Consider the following 26,718-nt stretch of genomic DNA (forward strand, 5'->3'; position numbering starts at 1 on the left):
CGAGACTATAGGTGAAAAAAATACTGTAATAGATTTCCCTTGTAGTTGTAACATGTGCTTTATTGGAGGACACTGCGCCCCTGAATTATATTATATTTATCATGTTAGGTCCATATTCTTATTTGCTGCCACGCCCTTTTTCATTACAATATTACTTGTTTGATTTGTTGCTTCCCAAGATTACTTACAGTGAGTAGCATCGAGAGCGAGAGAGCAGGGCTATTTTTGAGAGTCGAAAATCTTCATGAAATATAAAGGTGAAGGTGTTTACGACACATAACAAACGTTAGGTGGACATTGGCCCACTGAGTGCCCGATTTAATACAATCTATGAGGCACCAAGTCTCTCAAGTGACTAACCACTGGCAGTGATACATTAATAATAGTATGTAACTCATAGTATATCACCTTCCAGCATTTGCTTTAGTCGTAATGATATTCAGGTGGAATAAATCTCAGCGTAATAAACTGCTCCACCGCCACAGCTAACTTCCAGCTTCACAAGGACTGCAATGAAAACTCGGATACAACCCCTATGTACAGGATAGTGCTGCACTTTTCCCAGATGCGCTACATGGAGTAAGCGGCACATGGTGTGGTACCCAGTGCGGTGTCAGGATTATCCTGTCTGCAGCGCAGGAGCAGCACAGTACTTAGTTTGGCATGGTTACCTTAACCATCATGTTTTTTCCCCCTTACATAACTAATAACGTTACAAACAATCGTATTTTTCTCCTTCATTTGGGTTGACTTTATAACTAAAAATATTATCTAATGAAAGTTGCTGTATCAACTTACACCGATAAATCAAAACATTATGACTTCTGCCCATCATGACACTGAATGCGACATGGTGCCATTGTGGGCGCATGATAACGGTAGCAAAAGTATGTAAGTGAAACAGAATCGAAAGGGAAATCACCCTAGCGAAGATATGGGCTGTAAACGGGGAAATCCATTGAGATAAGCAACTTTGACAAAGGGCAGATTATTATTACGCAGAGCCTGTGAAGAGTATCTCGAAAACGGAGAAGCTGGTTGAATGTTCACATGCCACTATAGCGAGCATCTATGGAAAGAGGTAGGGCAGTGAAACTACCACTAGGCGTTAAATCGTTGGATGTCCACCACTCTTCACAAAACGTGGGACTCACAGTTTTTACTGCTCTGTACAATAGGACAGATGGTAAGCTGTGGCATCACTGCCGAACGAGCACACTGCTGGTACACACGCAAGTGTTTCACAGCACACCGTTCATCGTACATTGTTGAACATGAAGCTCCGCAGCAGACCACTATACTGACGAATTTCTTGGGTCAACATATGTCTTGACCCAAGAAATTCGTCAGTTATGATTGCAATTGACACGGGATCATCAGAATTCGACCGTCGATCAATACAGACCTGTCGGTTCTTTGGGTGAATTACGTTTTGGCCTCGCCAGGTTGATGGTCGCCTCCGCAGACGCTGTCATTGAGGTGAATGGCGGCTCAAAACGTGTAGCGCCCCACAGACACAGGCTGGCGGAAGCAGTATTACGCTACTGGAGACATTCTCCTCTTCTTGCATGGAACCTATGGTAGTAATCGAAGACACGCTGACAGCAGAGAACGACCTGCATCACTTCATACTTAATGCCTTCCCCAACGGCGATGTCTTCTTTCAGCAGTATAACTGTTTGTTTTCGGATCCAGAACTATGCTACAATGGTTTGAGAAGCATTATAGTGAACTCATGTTGATGTCTCGGCGACAATATTCCCCTGATGTAAATCCTATGGAACGTATTTGGGTCCCTATTGCCACCATCACCACGTATGCAAATCAGCGGCCCATTACTTACGCGAATTACATTACCTGTGTGTAGACATAATGCCACATGCCTCCACAACCCTACCAACAAACTGTCGGCTTGCTGATACGTAGCATCAGTCATATATTTCGTTCCAGAGACGAACAAAGAAGCTATTAAGCTAATGGTTATGACGTTTTAGCTCATCAGTGTTTGATCTTATTTATATAGGGTGAGGGCCTCAGCTATGTACTGCTGTTGTAAAACCTAAATAATTTTTCACTTTTAGATATCTGTCTTTGCTTTTGGTAGAACACTCAACAGAAAAAAATATCCAAAACGTCACGGAGCATTTGCAATTTGCTACGAAAACAATGCACACCAAAAAAATAAAGGTTAAGAAGACACAGAAGCACACAAACCGTTACTATAACAAGAGTGAACGCGGCCAAAATTAGTTAACTTCTGAGGTTAGCTGACTATGATGCCGTCAAAACTTCCCGAAAAACATTGATGTGACAAGTCATGACGGTCCGTTGGCACCCTGTGTAAAAGCAGCCATTTGAAACGCGCTGTGGAGTATTTTCGCGAGACTTCGCGTGACGTGGCGTGGCGTGTAAATCTGGCTTGAAACGTGCGAGAAACATTTTTCTCCAGTCTTTAAAAAGATAAAGGTAAACAACGCAGTGAACCAGTATTGGCATTTTATGATGCTTTATTATTTCAAATAATATGAATATTTTAAGCAAGCTTTTGGCAAAGATCTTAGAAACAAAGACAATTTAGATATCAACGGACGCCTGCTATAATGAAGTATTATATCTGTGATACAAATTAGCTTAGGTGTAAACAATAATATTTGAATTTTGGAAGGTGCTAAGAAAATGTAGGAGCTATAAAGTGATATTTAGGATGACTAAACGTCTGTCAGTATGCTTCCGTTTGCTGGTAACCTCTAATTCTGAATAAATTGAAATGGTTGTTATTAAAATGCGTAAATACAAGCCAAATCAAATATTTGAAACTACCATTCTCTAACCCAACCTGACTGTAGGAGGCAGGTAATCCTCAGTTTACTGCACAAGTAATTTCACAATTTTTGTAGCTATTCAGCAGAATGTTTTGAAGTGCGTCAGTAGTAATACCTAAGCAGAAGTTTCTTATTTAGAGATTCCTTAGCCCATGTCGAAATCGGACAGGTTTCTGTGTTTGACGTTCGGATAAATGTATGTATTGTATTTATAAGTGTGCAGTAGCACAGAGCAGTGTTTGCTATCACCTCTCCCATAATTGATTTTGAGGTGACTTGATCAACATATTTTAATGCATGTTTGGCAAGTGAAGAATTGTCACATGTCACTGTTCACAATTTTTAAATTTCTACATTGATTTGTAGATGGAGTTTACACTTTCTCTTCATAACAACTTTTCCTGTTTGCGTATAAGGAAGATAGGTCTTCCCCGTCCGGAAGATCATTGTTCATTGTACTTCTTGATAATCTTTAAATCTCCTTCACAGAGCAGGCCTGAATATTCATTCTGTTGGTCAGGCTCCCCTACACTAGGCCTGAAACTGTCATTAGTCATGCAAGTCTTGTTCTTTCCATGATTAATAACTTGTTGCTGCCAGTTGTGTGTAATCTTACATATGTCATCCCATGAAACACAGTAAATGTGAAGTAGACTGTTCCACAGTCAAACTCATGTAAAATAGATATGTGCCAAAAATGCAGCAAGATAACTGAAACAGTTATTAACCCAAAGAGTGAGAGAGACACTTGTCCTTCATTAGAGATACTCCTATTAGGAGTAATGTTCCCTTGCCTGGTAATATGTGAACCAACTCACCCATCTTGTTACAGGAACACCTACAGCATGATATAGAATCAAAACTGTTTTGTAACTTATTATTTTCCATGCATCTAAATCTCTGTTAGTATTGAAAGCTACATGAAGTGTAAGAAAACACCATGGCAAAAAAGAAAAAAACACCCTCTTCCACAACATGTATGCACTATTATTGATACTTTCAAGTTGCCTACTGGACACATTTTTGCCTTGTTCAGTTTATCCCTGAAAAGCTAACACACCAGGCTTGGTGAAGCCTTCAGTACTGATTCACAAACTTGCTAACTTAGACCATGGGCAACACTATAGGTCAATATGTCATTACAGCTAAAATTTTGTCTTCGTGTTCATTGACTTCACCAGCTTACAATCAAAGTGTCACCTTTAAAACTATACTGTGGGTTACGGTTCATATCTGCCTGTCTCCAAAGCCTTCAACCCAAAAAATAATTTTGGCGCCAAGAAATATTGTGTGTTCTGTTTTTCTGTTTGCACACACAAGACATCACATGCCCTAAGATTATTACATCAGAGTCAAGCTGACATCCGGTGTTGGCTGGTTCAGTTGACCTCAGATAACTTTGGCACTCTGATCAGTTTGATATTGGTTGAGAACTATTTCATTTTTGGAAGACTGGACTTACCAGTAGGATAATACTACATGCAAGGAAGCTGACATGGCTGCCTTCTATGTGAACCCATTCGTATGTTGACTGAGGAGGGTCTTTGGTTCAGGGACTAATAGTGAACTAGAACTTCATATTTTTCTGTAGTAGAGAAAGCTCGCGATTGAAGATAAAACTCATTTTATCTTGCTCCAATCTCATTCAACTTTTCTTGATTGTGTTCATCTGTGTGGTAATCACTTACATACAACAGTATGACAAACTACTGTGTCTTGACTTTGATAGTTATCTCAGCTTTAAGTGTTTTATGACCTACAGCTTTAGACGTCTGCATCTACACTTGTTGATTCACTGTAAAGTGTTTGGCAAATGGCCATGTAATTGGACCTTATATCATTATTATTCATGGATGGAATGTACAAAGAATCGTTGCCTTTGGGCTTCTCTGTGAGCTGTAATTTGCCTAATATTATCTCCACAGTCCCTTAATGAATGAAACAATTCTATGCAGACGTTCTTGAGAAATGTATCTGTAGTCTTGTAAAGTATTTTTCATCATGACATGACTCGGGCGGACTTTTGTGCAAATAACTCTTTCAGTTCTCAATAACAAATCCCAAGTAGCACCAAACTCTTGTATAGAAAAAAATATTCCCCTCAGTCCACCTCAAATCGATTAAATCAGTTATTATGTCATCATCCTCCTTTCTCATGACCTTGACTCTCTTGAGCACTACCTCTCCCAATCTCTTACTGACTCTAGATCCACCACCCCATTCCGTACACAGCTGTCGAATTACGTTCTTCCCCACAACTACTTCTCCTTTGAGTGGAAGATTACAAATTCACTGTACATCATGGGCACCGGTTTGGCACCTTCCTATGCCACTCCATTTATGGAGGATCTACAGGAAACTTTCTACCCACCCAAGATGCCAAATAACTTACCTAGCTCAGATTCATTGATGACGACTTCATGATTTGGACCAAGGGCCAAGATACTTTATTTCATTTTCTCCACAGCCTCAAACCTCTCATATCTGCTTCACCTGGTTCTCCTCAGCATAACAGTCCTCCTCTTCGGTGCCTTCATGAAGTCTCATCCCATGTCAAGCCCACTAATGAACAACAGCACTTCCATTTTGTAGCTACTACCCCTTCCACATTAAAATCTCATTCCCATGCATTCTGGCCATCAGTGGGTGGCTCACAAGGCAATCCATTGCCTAGCATGCTCATGTTCGTTCTAAAGTTTTTACAGGCAGGTATACTCTCCTAACCTACTCCATGAACAGATTTCCCACACTGTATCCACATGTGATATTAATCCTCCAAAACCCCACATGTTCCAACTTCAAAGGAGCATCCCCTTCATTACTTACGCTGCATTGGACAGCTTCACCATACCCTTTACTACTTACTATTGTGTCCAGGAATGAACATACAACCCACAATCCTTCTAATCCATTTGAAAGTGGTACTGTGTCACCCACCTGATGTACAGAACATTGTGGACCATCTTTATGCCACACCTATTCCCACTCATTTGCCACTTGGGTCAAACCCTTATGGAAGACCCTGGTGCAAGACCTGTGTTATGGACTCACACAGCAAACCCTGTCCTGGTCCGATCCTGGGACAGGGCCACCTGTGAAAGTAGTCTTATCATATTCCAGCTCTGGTGTCACTTCTGCCCATCTGTCACTTCTGCCCATCATATTATGTGGGCTAGTCTCAATCAGCTGTATGAATGACCACTGCCAAACTGTGAACAAGTACAGAGTTCACTGCCCAACAGTGGGACATGCTGCTGAACACAATGGCTGTTTCACAAACTGTGTCATCTGGATCTTCCCCCACAATACCAGTTTCTCTGAGCTGTCCTGAATTCTCCTGACATTACACCTTTTGATCCCACAATCCTGACCTTAATCTCCACTAGCCCAGGTTCCACACCCACCTCCACCCGTCGCTATGCCCCCTCTTCTCTCATTCTATATTTACACCCTCATTTCTTCAGTCTATCTCTTCCTATTTTCTATTTTCTCCTCCCAGTCCATTCCGTGTCATTGTACGCTATGTGCAACTTTGCACTGCCTGTAACAGAACAAGATCACTTGTGCCACATACCTGACCCCTGTGCTTACTGCTTCTCCATTCCAGTCACCAACTGTCTTCCCGTCCAGCTCTCCATTGCTCTTCCCACATTCTTTCTCCTATTATGCAGTAGGTGGTATGCAGTTAGTTGTGTGGCTTGAGTGTGTTGTAGGCTACATTAGTTTTCTTTGTGTTTGTGTGCCTACATGTGCAGTATTGTCAACCCTGGATACCTACCATAGTGTTTTACCTACTTCCAAAAAATAACATGTACATGAAAACAAAAATCGTGTGCTATGTCATGACATCCACTGAAAATGCCTTGTAATTAATGCAAAACACATCTGAGTGCTCAAGATAAATAAGAAAACTTAATGTGCAGCATGCATAGGGTGTTTTTCTGTTGACTCACTCTAAGCCTGCAAGCCTGTGCCCTCTATGCTGGAAAATATCCACAGCACAGAGTGCCGTCTGATAAGACGTTCAGCAGACTTTTCCAGCATCTGAGGGACACAGGTACCCTTGCTCCTCGAAAGACTGACGGTGGAAGGCCTCGCACAGTCCGTATGCCTGACATGGAGGAGCATGTGCTACGTTTGGTAGAAGAAACCCATGGGACTAGTGTGCGACGGTCAGCAGCAGCAGAAGGCGTTTCTCACTCTTTTATCTGGGATGGGGGGTACTTCCTGAACAATTGCATTCAGGCCCTAGGGCCACAGGATCATCATGGCAGTTCTGTCAATGGCTGTTGCAGGAGTGTGCCACAAAACCACTGCTCACATCCAAGGTTTTATTTACCAATGAGGCAGGATTCACAAAGGACACTGTTGACAATTTCCATAACCAACATGTATGGGCAGATGTAAATTCCTAATTAATTCAGGAAAGAGGGTATGAACACTGATTCTCAATCAATGTATGTCCAGGCGTACTTGGCTATAGATTAATAGGGCCATATGTGCTACCACAAAGGTTAACTGGGATGCATTATGTGGACTTTCTCATTAATGTACTACGTACCTTGCTGGAGGCTGTGCTGTTGCAGCAACAAATATAGATGTGCCCAAAATGAGATTTTCACTATGCAGCAGAGTGTGCACTGATATGAAACTTCCTGGCAGTAAGTTTCAATATAAATGTGGTTCATGCACGATGGTGCACCAGCATACTTCCGTCACAGTGTGCTTGAACATCTGGCGCAGACATTTCTTGACCGCTGGATTGGGCCGGGGGCCCTACACCTTGGCCTGATCACTCCCCAGAGCTCAGTCCCCTAGACTTTTGGTTCTGGGAACATTTGTAGGAATTGGTCTGTGCCATGCCAATCAATTATGCGCAGACACTACAGGGTCACTTCTTCAGTGCGTTCCAGCAGGTACAGCAACAACCGCTTATACTTAAAAGGGTGTGTCTTTCCTTATGCTGGAGGGCATAGGGGTGCATTTTTATGAATGGACGCCACATTGAACACCTCCCGTAAACACGTTTGGACATGGTGTGTGTGTGTGTGTGTGTGTGTGTGTGTGTGTGGTGCATTTTTGCAGTAACAGACTAGAAGCTTGAAATTGCTGGTGGTAACAGAGTCTAGCATTTATCCTCTGAATTACGTAGAGTTGTAGTATCTTCCTAGCACAAGATTTTAATCTGAGGAGTTATCTATCCTGTGTGCCTGCTTGTGTTTAATTTTATCTTATTTGTTTTTGGGTAAAACAAGACTCAAAAGTGCTGTAGGAATAAGTTTAAGGGAAAGTTAATTTTTTTCATTTTATAAATCTCTTTCCAGCTTTCTTCTCATAATGTCTCTCTAAACAGCATGATTAAATCATTTCTTAAAATTTTGTGATACAATACTGTTCTATGATTTTAACCTAACTGGTTGATGAATTCTTTTGTAAACATTTTACCATCTTGGTCAAATAGACGGTATTACAGAAGTGTATGGTGTCAACAGCCACTTCCAGCATGTACAAAACAACAATGACATCACTACGTACACATGCCAACAAACATGAACAAAAATAAAAATGACACAATACAAGGGTGGTTTGAAAAGTTCTTGGAATCACCACGAGAGGTCAGCACTAATGTAACGAGTTGTTCACGTGATATTCATTGGACTGTTGCCTTTAAACACGTGCCACGTCAGTGCTCTTGGAGAAGAGCTGTGGCGGTGATGTAGCTCTGTTGTTGTTCCCATGTAGTGATTTGCGAAGATGAAAAAGATCAAGATTTGAGCAGGCAGTGATTAAGTACTTCGTAAAGAAAGATATGGAAGCAAAAGATATTCATGTCGATTTTCAGAATACCGTGTGGGACTCTGCTCCTTCATATTCAACTGTTGCCAAGTGGACAAATGAATTTAAATTTGGTCAGGAGAGCTTAGATGATGATCCATGCAGTGATCGGCCAAGATGTGTCACTACTCCAGAAATCATTGCAAAAATGCACAAAATGGTTAAGGAGGCTCACCGATTGAAAGTGTGTGAAATTGCTCATGCTTTCCAGATGTCATTTGAAAGGGTATATCACATTTTAACTGAAGAATCATAAATGAAAAAATTATCTGCAAGATGGGTGCTGTGGCCCTTGAAGCTGGGTCAAAAGCACATGAAAATGGACATATCGGAACAATGTTTGGCCCGTTTTAGGAGAAACAAACAAGATTTTTTTATGCTGGTTTGTGACCACAGATGAAACTTGGGTGCACTACTATACCCCAAAGACAAAGCAACAGTCAGAGCAGTGAAAACATGCTGATTCTCTGCCACCAAAGAAAGCAGTGACAATTCCTTTGGCAGGAAAGGTCATGGCATCAGTATCCTGGGTGCGAAGGGCATTCTGTTTGTAGATTATCTCCCCACTGAGTAAACAATTACTGGGAAATACTATGCTAACCTTCTGGACAAATTGCAACAAAAGATACATGAAAAAACGCCATGTGTAGCAAGGAAGAAAGTCATCTTCCATCAATATGATGCACACATGCCGTCACCATGGCAAACTTAAATGAACTAAGGTATGAATTGTTGCCACACCAAATTTATTCACCTGATATGGCTCCATCACACTTCCATCTCTTCCCAAAACTGAAAATTTTTCTTGGTGGATGAAGATTCACTTCAAATTAAGAATTGATAGCCAGTGTTGACTACTGTTTTGCAGGCCTAGAGGAAACTCATTTTCGAGATGGGATCAAGGCACTGGAACATCGTTGGACCAAGTACATTAATCGACAAGGAGACTAAATTGAAAAATAAAAAAAATTTCTGTGATGTAAGTACTTTTCGTCTATTCCATTCCAAGAACTTTTCAAATCACCCTCGTAATATCTCACTCTAAAAATAACATAAAACTAATGGAACATCCGCAGAAAATTGGGGTTTAGGGTGGGGACCAGCTAAATATACAACAATAAAAAAACACTGCACCGTCTTAAAACAAAAAACATTCAACAAAACCACAGGAATCAGATATTTCACTTGATGCCTATAGCTCAACTGGAGCTACCAGTACCAAAAAGCCAATACCTACAACCCAGAAAAGTGGAATCGGACATTTCCCTTAACCTACATAGCTCAACCGCAGCTATCGATGCAAAAAAACCAATACCTATGACTCCAAAAAGTGGAACCTAAACCCCAACAACTCAAAAACCCAAGTTTTCAATACATCAGTTAAAACGCAACTGAGCCACCATAAATATTCAACACACAAAACATCACAATTACTATAGAATAAAACCAAAACAAAAATTATTTACCAAAAAAAACCTGTGCCAATACCACCTAGGTTGTCCACCTCACACACCTACACACTGACAACACCACATATACATGTCTCTGGTCCGAGCCACCAGAACTCTCATCAACCTCATGTTGTTGCTACAGACATGAACCTATAACATTCAGCGATAAGACCAAACATCAGCAGAAACTGTATGACAGACATCATATCATCATCTATCTCAGAACATAATGAGGCAGTCGTGAACTTCACTGTCATATCCATACCTAACAGATAAGCAATAAAAAAAATTTAGATTTCTTTCCGCAAAACAACGCCAAACTAATCAAACCTAAAAAAAAATGCCAAATACATAAAAAGAAAACCTTAATAACTCAATTAAAACATTTCCACAACCCATGTTACTACCCAAACTCAAAACCACATTAGCACGATGACAATCAAAACTCAAATGAACCCAATACCACACATTAAACTCAGCATGTCCACATCTGCCACCAGAGGTCACCACCAACTACAATAACATGACATCTACAAACACAGCCAACTCAAAAACTCCATGTGTAGTGACGTCACACACAGTACCATTACATCATGGGTCACAGCAGAAGGGTGGAATCGCATGCTTCTGTTGATCCAAATAAACAATTGATGAACAATTTTACATCTAAATCACTGAATGTAATTAGGTCAAGAAAAAAAAAGTGTCAATTTTTGTTGTTCTAGGTTATGTCCTTCAATCCTAATCAGGAACTTTCCTTTTGTAAATAATCAAAATCTGGACATCAACAACTCCAGGTTACTTGTGTCAGTGCTAGCGTATGGAAAATCAGCATTAAAACTCTACAAAAAATGATTCTCCAATGAAGCCCACATAACCTAATGAAAACAATTCCTATTTGCTTTGTAAAGCTTGGCATTTCTGTTGGTGGCCTGTAAAATGACAGTGATGGTGAATTGAATTGTTTGCACAACAGTGTAAACTGCCTGTATTAGTAAGTGTGTTTACTGAGCCACTATTGTGTCACACATTCAAAGAGTTATTCAATACAACATTCACTGACTTTTAGGGTCTGGAACTTTTGTTCTTTATGTATTGTAATTTCACCTTGTTAGTCCTATTGTAGTGCAGTATTCATCAAGGGGTATCTGTTTGATTTCAATGATTTCTATGTATTGTCCTACATACTTGCTAATATTCATCTTACCCTTTCATTTTTCTGCATTGGTTGTTTATTCTTTCTATTTAAGAGGTTTCTTTGATAGAAGAACTAAATAAGTCTTATTTTAAGATTCACAGCTTTGTCCAAGCTGGAGTATTTTTGTTGTTTGTAGCTTTTTCAACTGAAATTACATTTATTTTGCAGCTCTCTCTCTTTTGGAACAGTTTACTCGATTAGGGACAATGCATCAATCACACTCATGTATGAATGTCCCTCTCTTAAGTGGTTCTCAAGGCTATGTATTAAGCTTTGAATTCTTCATTTGTGTGGCCATGTTGTCTATAATGGCTTCACGATTCCTGGAATTATTTTTGTTCTTTAATTACATCTACAATATAATGTGTGTTTCACTTTATATAAGTAAAGCATCATCAGCGGTTTGTAATTAAAGATATTTACAATTTGCTTTGTTTTTAAGATCGAAAACGGTTCATTAACAATTTGTTGGTTTTTTACTTATGGTGATTTCTGCTTGCAATTGACATTCCCTGATGTAAGTGAAAAACCAAGGAGAAATTACTGTAAGTAAAAACCAACAAATTGTTAATTAACTGTTTTTTGATCATAAAAACAAATCAAATTATAAATATCTGTAATTACAGACCGCTGATGATGTGATATGTCAATAAAGCAAAACACATCTGGCGAGAAGAACAGGCATTTTCTTGTAGTTGTAATAATGAAACAAAAACACCCTAAGGAAGCTGTATTGAGCTGTTCACAGAATGCTTCATGCAGGTCTTATAATACCATTCAGAGTGACACGATCTTCACGCTAGTATCACTCTAAGCACTGTGCCCGATACCATCTTCCTGTTCAGTAGGAAGCATCAGTTTTCACCAGGACTGTCTGTGTTATAGTTGTGTCATTAACAAACATTAATTTTAATGAAAATACCTTTAAAATCACTGGAAAGTCATTTAAATAATTTAGGAATAAAGGAGACCACTCACTGAATAGCAGAAGTGTTGAGCCGTTGACAGTTACACACAAAAGAGAAAGAAGACTTGTTAGCTTTCAGAACAAATCCTCTTTGATGGGCTAGTGTGCCTCTACAAGGTATCAGATGTAAGATAAGCCTGTGACAGGACTGGAGTAGGAAGTACTGGGTGGGTGGATTGGGCTGGTCTTGCACCTGTGGAATACCACTTTGGGGATGGGGCGGGGGGAGGAGGATTCCATTCAGGTGTAAGACCTGCCCAATCCACCCATGCTGTACTTCCTATTCCAGTCGTGTTACAGACTTATCCTACCCCATCAGAGGCAGGGCCGCCCGCTCCGATACCTGAGTGGTCAGCGTGACAGATTGCCGTCCTACGGGCCTGAGTTCGATTCCCGGCTGGGTCAGGGATTTTCTCTGCTCAGGGACTGAGTGTTGTGCTGTCTTCATCATCATTTTCATCCCCATCTGGCACACAGGTCATCCAATGTGCCGTCGAATGTAATAAGATGTGCACCTAGACAGTCGGACCTGTCCCACTAGGGGCCTCCCGCCCAATGACGCCAAATGCTCATTTCATTTCAGAGGCAGGGCCACCTGTGAAAGAGCCATGTCATATACCAACTCTGCTGCAGTCCGTGCACAGCTTTTCATGTCAGCATTTCACACAAACAGCTGTCCACCAGAATGAACGGCCACCAGCAAACTGTGGCCAAGAATAAAGTTGACTACCAGTGATACAACATGCAGCTGAGCACATTATGCTAGAGTTCAGTTGTTGCTTCACAACCAGTTTCATCTGGATCCTTCCCTCCAGCACTAGCTTTCCTGAACTATACAGATGGAAGTTTTCCTTGGTAAACACCCTTCACTCCCACGGTCCGCTTGCCCTCAGTCTCCACTAACCCACTGTCTGCACACCCTCTGCCAATAGTTTCTTCCAGCACTTGTGTCCAGCTGGCACAGGTGTGTGTGTGTGTGTGTGTGTGTGTGTGTGTGTGTGTTGTGGGGTGTAAAAAAAGGGGGGGGGGGTGCATGCATCAACACCTTTAAGGCTTTTGCTGTTCAGTGAGTGGTCTCTCTTATTTCTAAATTACATACTCCCTGCCAGAGCATTCTGTACTATATTTGTACTGGATAGTCATTTGGGTAAATTAATAACAGGAGTACAACTAAAACAAAACATTGTGGAAATTTACATTTTAACTTCTCTTATTTTGAATTTAGTTTTATTCCTATTGTGCAGTTTGTCAATGTGCTCCTCTCCTTTTGTTATGAAAGTAAGCTGTCATTCACCATATCTGAGGAGGTCCGTTCCTTTAATGTGTACCAATATATATACCATAGGCTGAAGCTGTAGTAAGGGTTCATCCAAGTGTCTGGACAGGAAAGTTGACTGTTTACTCAGTAAAATAAAAATAAAAAAAATAAATAAATAATAAAAAAAAAAAAACGAAGTGTCCTGAGTATTAGATTATTGTATCTCAATAGCTTCTACCATGTAAACAGCAATAAAAGGTAATTTTCTTTAAAAGATATAGAATTCATTAAATGGTCTACACTGCTCAGTTGCAATGTCAGAGAGCACAACCTTGAAGAAATGGAGCAATTCAACTGAGTGTGCAGACTCCAGAAAACCACATCACATCTTGTCAACTATAATTTATGCCATAATCAATGTATGATTGGGTATATGCTCTTAGTAATTCCTAAAGCTTTGAAAGTCGTCACACATGCTGAGCCAGCCGGAGTGGCCGAGCGGTTCTAGGCGCTTCAGTCTGGAACCGCGCGACCGCTACGGTCGCAGGTTCGAATCCTGCCTCAGGCATGGATGTGTGTAATGTCCTTAAGTTAGTTAGGTTTAAGTAGTTCTAAGTTCTAGGGGACTGATGACCTCAGCAGTTAAGTCCCACAGTGCTCAGAGCCATTTGAACCATTTGAACACATGCTGAAAATGTCATTTGATATCTTTAAATACACAATTTTATTTTGTTTTCACATCTCATAGTGTAAGTTTTTTATTCATTTCAAAAGTCATACCTCTCCTACTGCCAGAATTTTTAAGGTATTGTTAGTAACTGCATTTTTCATTGGTACTGTTGTGTACATGAAATGTCTGTATTTTCAGCAGTTATCTGATTTGGCACAGAGGAAGTAGTTCATGATGAAAGAATGGCAAAATTTTCGCATGATTTGGGAGCCAAGCTGGGAACAGATGAGTCTGATGTATCAGATGTTAGTTCATCAGAAATGGCCAGAATGGTGGAGGTAAGCACAGTGTGACAGATCCATATAAACACCAAAGAGTTATAAGTAATTACTGACAGTTCAAGTTCTGACAGGGCCTCGAAGATCTGGATGCAGGTCTCTTTGGGACAGCAAATAAAAAGAAAGACAAGCAGATAACAGTTGCACCCAGCAATAAGAAACCAGAGCAGGAGTCAGTACAGGTAGGAAGATAGTAGCATACCTGTGTGTCTCATTTTGATGTTTAGCTAGTTCCTAAGTTAAAATACATATATTTTTTGCAGGGTGTTTTAAGATCTTCACAAAGAAAAGAACGGAAATCAGGTACTTTAAGTTCGAAGCTGCCAGGGTTTGAAGGTAAGCTTTATAGAAAAATATTTCTGAGAAGTTGAAATTTTGAGAAAATATGTCATCTTACTTTAAAATAGACTATCAGAGACAGAGCACCTCGTATTCCCGCTGCAAATAAGGCGAGTACACCATTTGTTTGTTATATATTTTTATGATCTTTCAACAGGAGCAACTCATTTACAGATATCTGTGTAGTTACTAGATTATTTTTTTGTAATTCCTTGCGTGTTCAAGTGCTTACTAGGCATAACCTTTTATTTATTTATTTTTTTTTTTTTTTGAATAAGAGCATAGCGTACAGTTCTGCCGTTGTTATCGACCCTCGTATCATATAGGCTTTTGTTTGTTTTGGTTAGTGTAGCTCAGTGTCAGATAGACTGTGTGTGAGAGAGCACTTTGACTTCCTGCTGCTAATAAGCCAAGTACACCGTTCATTTGATACATATTTTCATGAGTTTCAAACAGGAACAACTGCAGTAATGGATAGGAACTGTGATAGCTATGTATAGATGCAAGCTGAGTTGGAGACCCTTCGCTCACAGCTCCAGGCTGCGTTGACTTCCATCACACAACTTGAGGCTGCTGCCCAGGGGCATCACTGTGAGGGGTTGGACGTGGGGATGCGAGGGACATCGAGCATGTCCATGTGCCCTCCGATCAGTCCACTGCTGTGGCCGCCCCAGGTACTGCCTGCTCTGAGGTTGACCCCTCACCCGTGGTCGAGTGGGAGATCATCCCAAAGTCTGGCAGGCAGTGAAAAAACTTTCCGAGGGGCCGATCATAGGGCCTCCCCAGTTTGTGTGATGAACAGGTTGTGGGTGTTATCTGTGGCTGACGATGTCTCTAAGCTGGATGCAGTTGTCCACCCTGTTCCAGAAGGAAGCTCCTCGGCCCGCAAGGTCTTGGCATTCACAGAGGGTGGGTTTGCTGGTAGTTGGGAGCTCTAACGGTAGGTGCGTAATGGGACCCCTCAGGAACATGGCTGCCAAGGAGGGGAAGGAAGCCAGTGTGCACTCTGTGTGGATACCGGGGGGGGAGTCATTCTGGATGTGGAAAGGGTGCTTCCAGATGCCATGAAGAGTACAGGGTGCAGCCAACTGCAGGTGGTGACTCATGTTGGTACCAATGATGCGTGTCACTTTGGATCGGAGGAGATTCTCTCTGCTTTCGAGCAGCTAGTGGAACTGGTAAAGACTGCCAGTCTTGCTTCCAAGATTAAGGCGGAGCTCACTATCTGCAGCATCGTCGATAGAAATGACTGTGGTCCTTTGGCGCAGAGCCAAGTGGAGGGTCTGAATCGAAGGCTCAGGCAGTTCTGTGGCCATGTAGGTTGCAGATTCCTTGACTTGCACAATCAGGTGATGGGTTTTCGGGTTCCACTTAATAGGCCAGGAGTCCACTACACACAGGAGGTGGCTACACGGGTAGCAGGGGCTGTGTGGAAGGAAATGGGCAGTTTTTTAGGTTAGAAGGTCTCAGGGAACCCCAGAAAGGGCATCCGTCTAAAAATGGGCAGGTAAAACACATTAAGGTAGTTGTAGAAACGAACAGTAGTGTAGTTGTAAATTGTCGTAGCTGTGTTGGGAAAGAACCAGAGCTCCAAGTCCTAATAGATAGCACTGAAGCTCAAATAGTTATAGGTACAAAAAGCTGGCTAAAGCCAGAAATAAGTTCACCTGAAATTTTTTCAAACTTTCTAACAGTGTTCAGAAAGGATAGATTAAATACAGTTGGTGGTGGAGTATTTATTGCTATCAGAAGTAGTTTGCCTCATAGTGAAATTGAAGTAGATAGTTTCTGCGATATAGTGTGGGTAGGAGCTATACCTGACAATCAGACTAAATTATTAGTTGAATCGTTTTGCGGACCCCCAACTCGGAAGATATAGTTGCTGAACAGTTCAAAGAAAACTTGAGTTTCATTTCAAATAGGTACCCCACTCATACAATTATAGTTGGTGGTGACTTCAATCTACCCTCGATATGCTGGAAAAATTATACATTTATTGCCAGCGGCAGGCATAAAACATCTTCCGAAATTGTACTGAATGCTTTTACAGGAAATTATTTTGAACAGTTAGTTCATGAGCCCACTCAAAGCGTAAATGGTTGCGAAAGCATATTGGACCTCTTAGCAGCAAATAATCCTGAACAAATAGTGAGAATCGTGTCGAATACAGGGATTAGTGACCACAAGTCAGTTGCTGATAGGCTGAGTACCATAACACCTACAACCATCGAAAAGAAATGCAAAGTACACACATCAAAAAAGGTTTTGCATCACCCCTGAAGATATATGTTGATTTTGGATACTGTATCACAGACACAATCCCTTGGACTGTTCAGAGATGTCACTAAACCCGCCCAAAAATGTAAATAACGATCTTATTAGACATAGGGGGTCCGATAGCTGATCAGTTCCAGTCATTCCACCAGGAAGGAGGTACACAGCTTGTGTTGTGTGTAGTTCAGCCATGCCCAGACGATCATTACCGTGGTTCGATCGCATCCGCATTGTTACGTTGTGCCAGGAAGGGCTCTCAACAAGGGAAGTTTCCAGGCATCTCGGAGTGAACCAAATCGCTATTGTTCAGACATAGAGGAGTTAGAGAGAGACAGGAACTGTCGATGACATGCCTCGCTGAGGCCACTCGAGGGCTACTACTGCAGTGGATGAACGCTACCTACGGATTATGGCTAGGAGGAACCCTGACAGCAACGCCACCATGTTGAATAATGCTTTTCATGCAGCCACAGAACATCATATTACAACTCAAATTGTGCGCAATAGGCTGCAAGATGCCCAACTTCAACCCCAACACCCATGGCGAGGTCCATCTTTGCAACCACGTCACCATGTAGCGTGGTACAGATGGGCCCAACAACATGCCAAATGGACCGCTCAGGATTGGCATCATGTTCTCTTCACCGATGAGTGTCGCATACGCCTTCAACTGACAATCGTCGGAGATTTATTTGGAGGCAACTTGGTCAGGGTGAATGCCTTAGACACACTGTCCGGCGAGTGCAGCAAGGTGGAGGTTCCCTGCTGCTTTGGGGTGGCATTATGTGGGGCCGATGTTCGGCACTGATGGTCATGGAAGGTACTGTAACGGCTGTACGATATGTGAACGCCATCCTCCAACTGATAGGGCAACCATATCAGAAGCATATTAGCAAGGCATTCATCTTCATTTACGACATTTGTGCCTCCATCGTACACATCTTGTGAATGACTTCCTTCAGGATAACGATATCGCATGACTAGAGTGGCCAGCATGTTCTCGAGACATGAACCCTATCAAACATGCCTGGGATAGATTGCAAAGGGCTGTTTATGGATGACGTGACCGACAAACTACTCTGAGGGATCTATACCAAATCGCCATTGAGGAGTGGGTCAATCTGGACCAACAGAGCCTTGATGAACTTGTGGAGAGTATGCCACGATGAATACAGGCATGCATCAATGCAAGAGGATGTGCTACTGGGTATTAGAGGTACCGGTGTGTTCAGCAACCTGGACCACCACCTCTGAAGGTCTTGCTGTATGGTGGTACAACATGCAATCTGTGGTTTTCATGAGCAATGACAAGGGCGGAAATTATATTTATGTTGACCTCTATTCCAATTTTCTGTACAGGTCCCAGAACTCTCGGAACTGAGGTGATCTAAAACTTTTTTTGATGTGTATATATCTACTTAAAAAAAGCTGATAAAAATGCTCGTAACACCTTTTTAAGAAACAGTCTCCACTCCCTCCAATCTGATCATGTAAAGAAAAGTTGTGAAATGATTTCAAAGAAATAGTATCGACCGAAATTGGGAGATATATACCAGATAAATTAATATGTGATGGTGCTTGATCCCCCATGGTACGCAAAATGGGTCAGATAGCTGTTGCAGAAGCAACAAAAAAGTGCGCCAAATTTAAAAGAACAAAAAATCCCCAAGACTGGCTAAGTTTTGAAGAAGTTCAAAGTATAGCGCATACTTCAATGTGAGATGCTTTTAATAATTTCCACAACAAAATTCTGTCTAGAAATCTAGCAGAAAACCCAAAGAGATTCTGGTCATACACAAAGCGCACACCAGTGGCAAGACAGAATCAATACCTTCACTGTGCAATAACAATGGTGAAGTCCCTGATGACAGTGCCACTAAAGCAGAGTTATTAAACACGGTATTCTGAAACTCCTTCACCAAAGAAGAGGAAGTAAATATTCCTGAATTCCAATCAAGAACAACTGCCAAGATGAGAAACATAGATGTAGATATCCTCCGTGTAACAAAGCAGCTTAAATCACTTAATACAGCCAAGGCCTCTGGTCCAGATTGTACAGCGGTCAGGTTCCTCTCAGAGTATGCTGATACAATAGCTCCATATTTAGCAATTATATACAACCACTTTCTCACAGAAAGATCCATACCTAAAGACTGGAAAATTGCTCAAGTCACACCAATACTCAAAAAGGGAAGCAGGAGGAATCCACTGAATTATAAGCTCATATCACTAACGTCAATTTGCAGTAGGGTTTTGGAACAAATACTTTATTCGAACATTATGAAGTACCTCGAAGAAAACGATTTATTGATTCATAGTCAGAAGGATTCAGAAAATATCGTTCTTGCGAAACACAACTAGCTCTTTTTACTCGTGAAGTAATGAGTGCTATCGACAGGGGGTGTCAAATTGATTCCATATTTTTAGATTCGACAACGTTCCTCACAATCGTCTTCTAATCAAACTGCTTGCCTATGGAATATCACCTCAGTTGTGTGACTCGATTTGTGATTTCCTGTCAGAAAGGTCACAGTTCATAGTAATAGACGGAAAGACATTGAGTAAAACAGAAGTAATATCCGGCGTTCCTGATCTATATTAACAACATAGGAGACAATCTGAGTAGCCCATTAGATTTTTTGCAAATGATACTGTCATTTACCATCTTGTAAAGCAATCAGATGACCAAAACAAATTGCAAAATGATTTAGATAAGATATCTGTATGGTGCGAAAAGTGGCAATTGACCCTGAATAAAGAAAAGTGTGAAGTTATTCACATGGCTACTAAAAGAAATCCGTTAAATTTCAATTACCTGATAACACACACAAATCTGAAGGCTGTAAATTCAACTAAATACTTAGGGATTACAATTACAAACAACCTAAATTGGAACAATCACAAAGATAATGTTGTGGGTACAGCAAACCAAAGACTGCAATTCACTGGCAGAACACTTAGAATGTGTAACAGGCCTACTAAAGAACTGCTTACAACATGCTTGTCCACCCTGTTCTGGAGTTTTGTTGTGAGGTGTGGGATCCGCGTCAGGTGGGACTGATGGAAAACATCGAAAAAGTACAAAGAAGGGCAGCTCATTTTGTATTATCATGAAATAGGGGAGATAGTGCCACCGACGCGACACATGAATTGGAGTGGCAATCATTAGAACAAAGGCGTTTTTCGATGCAACAGGATCTTCTTGTGAAATTTCAATCACCAGTTTTCTCCTCCAATTGCGAAAACATTCTGTTGGCACTCACCTACTTAGGGAGAAATGATCGTCACAATAAAATAAGAGCAATCAGGGCTTGCACAGAAAAATTAAGTGCTCTTTTTTCATGTGCACTGTTCAAGAGTGGAACGGTAAAGAAACAGCTTGAAGGTGGTTCATTGAACCCTTTGTGAGACACTTTATTGTGAATTGCAGAGTAATCTTACAGATGTAGATGTAAAAGTAGTCTACTTTCGGAACTTGGTGAGAGAAGCACTTGGACCGTGACTGACACATAAACAGAGAAAATATACATTAAGTGTTAAGTTTGTGGAATTTGAAAATAATTCCATTGTCATCACACAGCGAGGTGGTGCAGCAGCAAGACACTGGACTTGCATTGGAAGGACAGCAGTTCAAATCTCCCTCTGGCTATCCATTTTAGGTTTTCTGTAGTTTCTCTAAATCATTTAAGGCAAATGCTTGAAAATGACACAGTCAGTTCTCTTGCCCAATACGAGTTTGTGCTTATCTCTAATGACCTCATTGACAAATTGTTAAACTGCAATTGTCTGTATTTGCATTTGCTGATTCCTGTCAGATCTGCATGTTCACCAATGCTGATATGAATATAAAATTTTCAATGCTTATGTTCAGAATTAATTTTTGAAAATCAGCTCAGTAGTGGAAAAAGACTTGAAAGTTTTCATTTTTGCCAGTCTCACACTTTAGAAAGAAAACACAATAATGTGAAGCACAATAATGTGAAGCGTTTATTTGTGCGTAGTTTTTATATAATCGGAAAGGTATCTCTTACTATAAATTGTTCACTGTTTCGAATTTCCATTCTTATCTATAAAATTATTCTGCTATGGAACTTAATATTGTCAGCAGTGATGTATTTATCAGTACAGGTCAAAGTTTTAAAAAAATGTTGCAATAACACTGTGCTGGGTGCGTGAGCACATCATATGTTATAAAATTATCAATGTTTTGGTTGCTATTACTGGCATTCTTCTACCCTGATGAAGACTTCTTGCAGTAGCAGCTGAAACATTGGTAATTTTAATAGATATGACTTGCAATGGAACCACACCTACTCGTAATTACCATTTTCATCCAGATTTATGGAGTAGGCAGGGCTTTGCCAGAAATGAAAGTGACAGAATTGAAAACTCCAGGTGACCAAGTATTTAGAAAAAATAGCACTTATTGGTGCAGATTGGGCAAAGCATGAACTATTCATATTAGCCTTGGTTCCATGCAGTGGTTGACACAGTGGAAAGGATAAAGAATAGTACTCAGAGGGTCACGAAATCAAGTTCCTATGCAGGAACATTTTTGTTTTCAATTTTTGTGCTGCATTCACTGCAAATAAACCAAAATGATGTTTAGTGTACTGCATATATTTTTTTTTTTTTTTTTTTTTTAAAAAAAAAAAGAAAAAAGGCATGAGTAGAAGAGATTTTTCAAGATGAAGGACGATTGTCATTATACAGTATGAAAGTGATTCCTGCAAAAAATGCATTTAGCTGGTTCAACCCTGTTTTGCGTATTTTTATCTCAGGTAAGGAATTTGATTAAAAAGCTTCAGACCTGCTCTTATCTCATCAGGAGAGAAAAAGAAATGACATCCAAAAAATACTGTATCAAAATAAACTCAGCTGTATGTCACCAGTTATCCTTCCTAATATTCATCAAAATGATGCATTATGCATGGTTTGCTGCCAAACTGTGTGATGTGAATGAAACTTTTTTGAATGTAAACTAAGTTTGTATTTTTACAGAAACCTTAAAACAACCATGCAATTGTAAAAATGTAGCATTTATTACATGTGCCAGATGTGAAGACAATTACTGCTTCTCATGTTTTTATGATGGAAATCGGTCCACCATGTGTAAATCATCGACAGTAAAATAATGCAAGTATCTAGAATGAAATTTTCACTTTGCAGCAGAGTGTGCACTGATATGTAACTTCCTGGTAGATTAAAACTGTGTGCCGGATTTGGACACAAACCCGAGACCTTTGCCTTTTGTGGGCAAGTGCTCTAAAATGGACACCTATCTTTCCAAATAACCAACTTCGTATGATAGAAGCTCGCTCTGATGTTGTGTGGACTGTCTGTTTAGTCTTAAGTTGTCTGATGATGGCCAAGAGAGCTAAAAGATTCTTCACAGCAAAAAAACAAATAAATAGTATAACAACTTTTAGCAGTCCCTCATCTCCAATCTTCCTAAGTTGTGAGGATGGGTCGTGAGTCGTGCTTGGGTAGCTCAGTTGGTAGAGGACTTCCCTGCAAAAGGCAAAGGTCTTGAGTTCAAGTCTTGGTCCAGTACACAGTTTTATCTGCCATGAAATACTAATACAAGTATCTAATTTTATACATGAAGTTCATATGTATGCCTTACAATACCTTCCTGGAATTTTACTTGACACTCAAATTTTTCTTTGCCTTTCCTTTGCATGCCTTTCTATGTAAATATGAATAAATTCAACACATTGAGGATAATTTTGATTTATTTGCAGTCTAAGTAACATAAAGAGAAGAAAAAGAAATTTCCACATAGGGACTCAAGTCAACAACTATCTGTAGACCACACTGACCTAAATATGTCATGCCTCGACCAACCTGTGCAAGAAATGCTATTTTTTCTAAATGCTTGTCCATCTGGAGCTCCCACTTCTCTCACTTTCATTTAGGGCCAAGCTGTTCGTATGCCATAAATTTGGAAAAAAATCATCTGTGACGGGCGGGCCTGCTTCCCTTGTCACTCACACACCCAGAAGAATGTTATTGAAATGGATTCTGGCTGTGAAAGTCTATGCTCTTATATTTCAAAATTTGATCTGTAAATTCTCAACAAAGTGGCTTATAATTTGCTGTGGGAAACAGAGGCTGCATTATGCTGTTTAAGGTTTTCTTGATATATATTTTTCTGATAGTGTTGGGCTTCATTTCAAATGTCGCAGTATGATAATACAACATTGGCTTATTATCTTCAAGTAATACTGTGTACTATTTATGAGAGTTCACAGGAGTCCACTAACTCTCCTTATGTCATGCAGTCTTTTCTTTCATTGGTTGTATATTATGAGCAAGCAGTTCTCCTTATATGTTATCATGCCATTGGCAAAACAGAATAGTAACCAGATGAAACAGATAATTGAGGTAGGTTGTTCACAAAATAAACTGTGGTTTTCACCCCTTTGTGATGTGTACATTTCTTCTTGGGTTCCATTACTGCCAGTCTGTATTTCCAACAGCACATTGTGTATGATAGTATTTAATAGTGCTGGTAATTCTGTATTGGTTTAACTTGCTGCTCTGTTAAGGTTAATTGCTGAAAACTGTCTGAATACAATATACAGAACGAACTAAAAGAATGTCAAGATCTTCACTATTGCTTCCTTCTGGGGTAGTTTTGTCAGTGAGATCCACATGATCGCAATTGATAATTTAGTTGATAGACACACTGAATACATAGGATTTGTCACTGGCCATTCTAAAATCCTGTTGCTTTCAAAGAAAATCAAACAACATAATTAAGACATGCACCAATTTTTGCCCTCAGATTTAACAGCTTAAGTGGTTGCCTATTTACTTCATTCACATTTCAGTGTTGGTTGTTGTATCCCGAAGTCATGGCTCAAAACTTGTAGAAAGTACTATCACAAAAATAATGTGTTACTGTGAGTTTCCACCAAGTATTGTTATTGCCTGATTCAGTTATTTGGCACAAGGTGATAAGTAGGTTCTCAGTTGAAATTTGAAGTTTGTTGGCAAAATTTGACACAACATCTTAAAGTCCCAGCAGCAGATGTAGTGCTTAACAATGAATACATAAACTGTTATTGTTGTACATTATCGTAGAACATCTACAGTTTGTGCTCTATTGATGAACGTAAAATTGGTGGCAGAAGAATGCATCAACAAGATGTAATATTAGAGATAAGTATTTTGACCATATTGTTGTAATAATTATTTATTTACAAAAAGTTCAGTTGAATTTGTGATTAGTAGATGATAAGTAATGCCTGATGCTGAAGTTTGTTTGACAGATTTTGATGACAGCGACAATGGAAGTGACCCTTTGGCAGATCTGGATGACTTGCTGTCAGACAGTATGAAGACAAAGAAGCCAACTACAGGTTTTATAGGGTCTGGAGTGAGAGACAGTAAAAAGTCCGAAGAGAAAGCTCCAGAAATGACTAATTTAAATAGTGATACCAACAACAAAGCTAAATTATTTGCAGATTTATTTGGTTCAGACAAGTCTATTGACAAAGGAAGTAGTAACAAGAATGTGATGAAATCTGAAACAGATGGTGCTGTGCATATGGGTGATGCCCTTAAGTCTGACCATTTAGGACAGAGTTCTGTAAAAAGAGTGAATTTTGCACCAGATTCAGTAGATATGTCCACACAACCAAAAAATCAGCCAATTGCATCAATAGTTGGAGTTCTACAAACAAAAGAGCAAACTTCACCATTGTTGGGAAACAGAAATGAGAGCATTGACCTAGAAGATGATCTACTGCCAGGAATTGGTCTTGAGAAATTTGGAAAATCAAGCACTGCTGCTGGGAAATTATCTGATAAGAAAAGCTCAATAATGGATGAGCTACTTGGCAAGAACGTTGGGCAAAGTGCAAATAAAATGGAAAAGAAGCCCAGTGAAAGAAATGATGATACTGTTAAGGAAACTGAAATGTCTTTTGGGAGTTACTCTCCTTCAATTGCACCTGCTTCCACACAGCCCAGACGGTCAACTGTTCGACGGAATACCTCTTCTATTGGAGATCCTTTAGGTATTTTGTCTCCTGTTTCTACACCCAAAAAAACAGTTGGTTCACCTGTTCACAACAGAACTGAAGAACGAGGTTCTGCCTCTTGGCTCGGACTTTCTTCGGAACTACCCTCCTCTCACTCCCCACCCTTGCACCAGACAACATCCTATACTGATAATGTTTCTGCTGATAATGCTGGTGAAAAGAATCTGCCAGCTAACAGTTCAGTGACAACAGCATCACAGGAGATTCATTCTAGTTCAGTATCACCACTCCGACGTCAACAACAGCATGCTATGTCAAAAGCACCCAGTGGCCAATTGCCTGAGTGGTTGGGAGGAGCACCCTCTGTACAAGAGAAGCCAGAGATTTTAAATATTTCTACGAGTGGTTCAACTCACACCATTCCTGCAGCAGAACAGCAACAGCCTGCAGGAATTTTGCAGGCACAGCAGCCATCTGAAGGAGCTCCAGGTGAGACTAGATTTTTATCAGTTTGCATGTCAAGCTTTTTTTTCTGTGCAGTGTCCAATCCTTCTAATATTTTTGTTTCATTTATAGTTATGTTTATGACCTTAGGACACTGACCAGTTCCACAAGTGCTACATCATTAATTACTACTTGTTCCATAGATCATAAATACAACATTCCGTAATGTGTCAGTTAAACATAAGAGTGTGAAATTTTTTTTAATACTTCATATCTAAAAATTCATCTGTTGAGTGGGAGGAGTTGTCATTCAGAAATTCTTTTAATCTATTTTTAAATGGTGGTTGCCTATTTGTCAGACTTCTAATGCGACTTGGTACATAACCGAAGACTTTTGTGGCAGCATAATTTACCCCTTTCTCTGACAGAGTCTGATTTAACCCCAAATAATGAAGATCATCTATTCCTCTAGTGTTGTAGCTATGCACTCTGGTATTATTTTTGAGCTGGGATGGGTTATTAATAACAAATTTCATAAGTGAATGTACGTATTGTGAAGGTACTGTGAGTATCCCTAGTTCTTTAAATAAATGTTTGCAGGGTGATCTTTGGTGGGCTCAAGCTCTTATTCTGATTACACACTTTTGTGCAATGAATACTTCTTCTTTTAATGATGAATTACCCCAAAATACGATGCCTTATGAAAGTAGTGAATGAAAATAGGAATAGTTGGCTAATTTATTGATATGATTATCACCAAAATTTGCAATAGACCTAATAGTGTAAGTAACTGAACTCATGTTTCAGCAGATCATTCTTCCAATTCAATTTCTCATCAGTGAACACTCCCAGAAATTTTAAATATCCTGCCTTAGACAGACTTCTGTTCAAAGTCTGTATCTGTCAGTGGTGTTATGCCATTTACTGTACTGGACTGTATATACTGTTTTTCCTCCAAATTTAGTAAGAGTCCATTTGCAGAGAACAACTTAATAATTTTCCAAAAGACATTATTTACAAATTCCTCAGCAAATTCTTGTTTGTTGGGTGTGATTAGTATACTTGTATCAAGAGCAAAAATAACTAGCTTTGCATGTTCATGAATTTAGAGTGGCAGGCCATTAATATATA

General features: G+C 40.1%; 1 protein-coding gene across 6 annotated transcripts in view; it reads left to right on the plus strand.

Annotated features, from left to right (window-relative positions):
* The first annotated feature begins 2,335 nt into the window (after window positions 1-2,335).
* LOC124789269 (fas-binding factor 1) overlaps window positions 2,336-26,718 on the plus strand; it is a 126,782-nt gene continuing 102,399 nt past the window's right edge. For 2 of the 6 annotated variants that reach the window (XM_047256569.1, XM_047256573.1), the window contains exons 1-5: window positions 2,649-2,853; window positions 14,400-14,539; window positions 14,614-14,721; window positions 14,803-14,875; window positions 24,430-25,632. In XM_047256569.1, the coding sequence (XP_047112525.1) occupies window positions 14,444-14,539; window positions 14,614-14,721; window positions 14,803-14,875; window positions 24,430-25,632 (1,480 nt within the window). In that variant the 5' untranslated portion in view covers window positions 2,649-2,853; window positions 14,400-14,443. Of the gene's footprint in view, window positions 2,467-2,648; window positions 2,877-14,399; window positions 14,540-14,613; window positions 14,722-14,802; window positions 14,876-24,429; window positions 25,633-26,718 lie in introns of those variants that run through there. The other 4 variants (XM_047256574.1, XM_047256571.1, XM_047256572.1 and 1 more) reach the window with 4 other exon arrangements.

This window comes from Schistocerca piceifrons, chromosome 3, assembly GCF_021461385.2.
Source record: "Schistocerca piceifrons isolate TAMUIC-IGC-003096 chromosome 3, iqSchPice1.1, whole genome shotgun sequence".
Taxonomy (NCBI): domain Eukaryota; kingdom Metazoa; phylum Arthropoda; class Insecta; order Orthoptera; family Acrididae; genus Schistocerca; species Schistocerca piceifrons.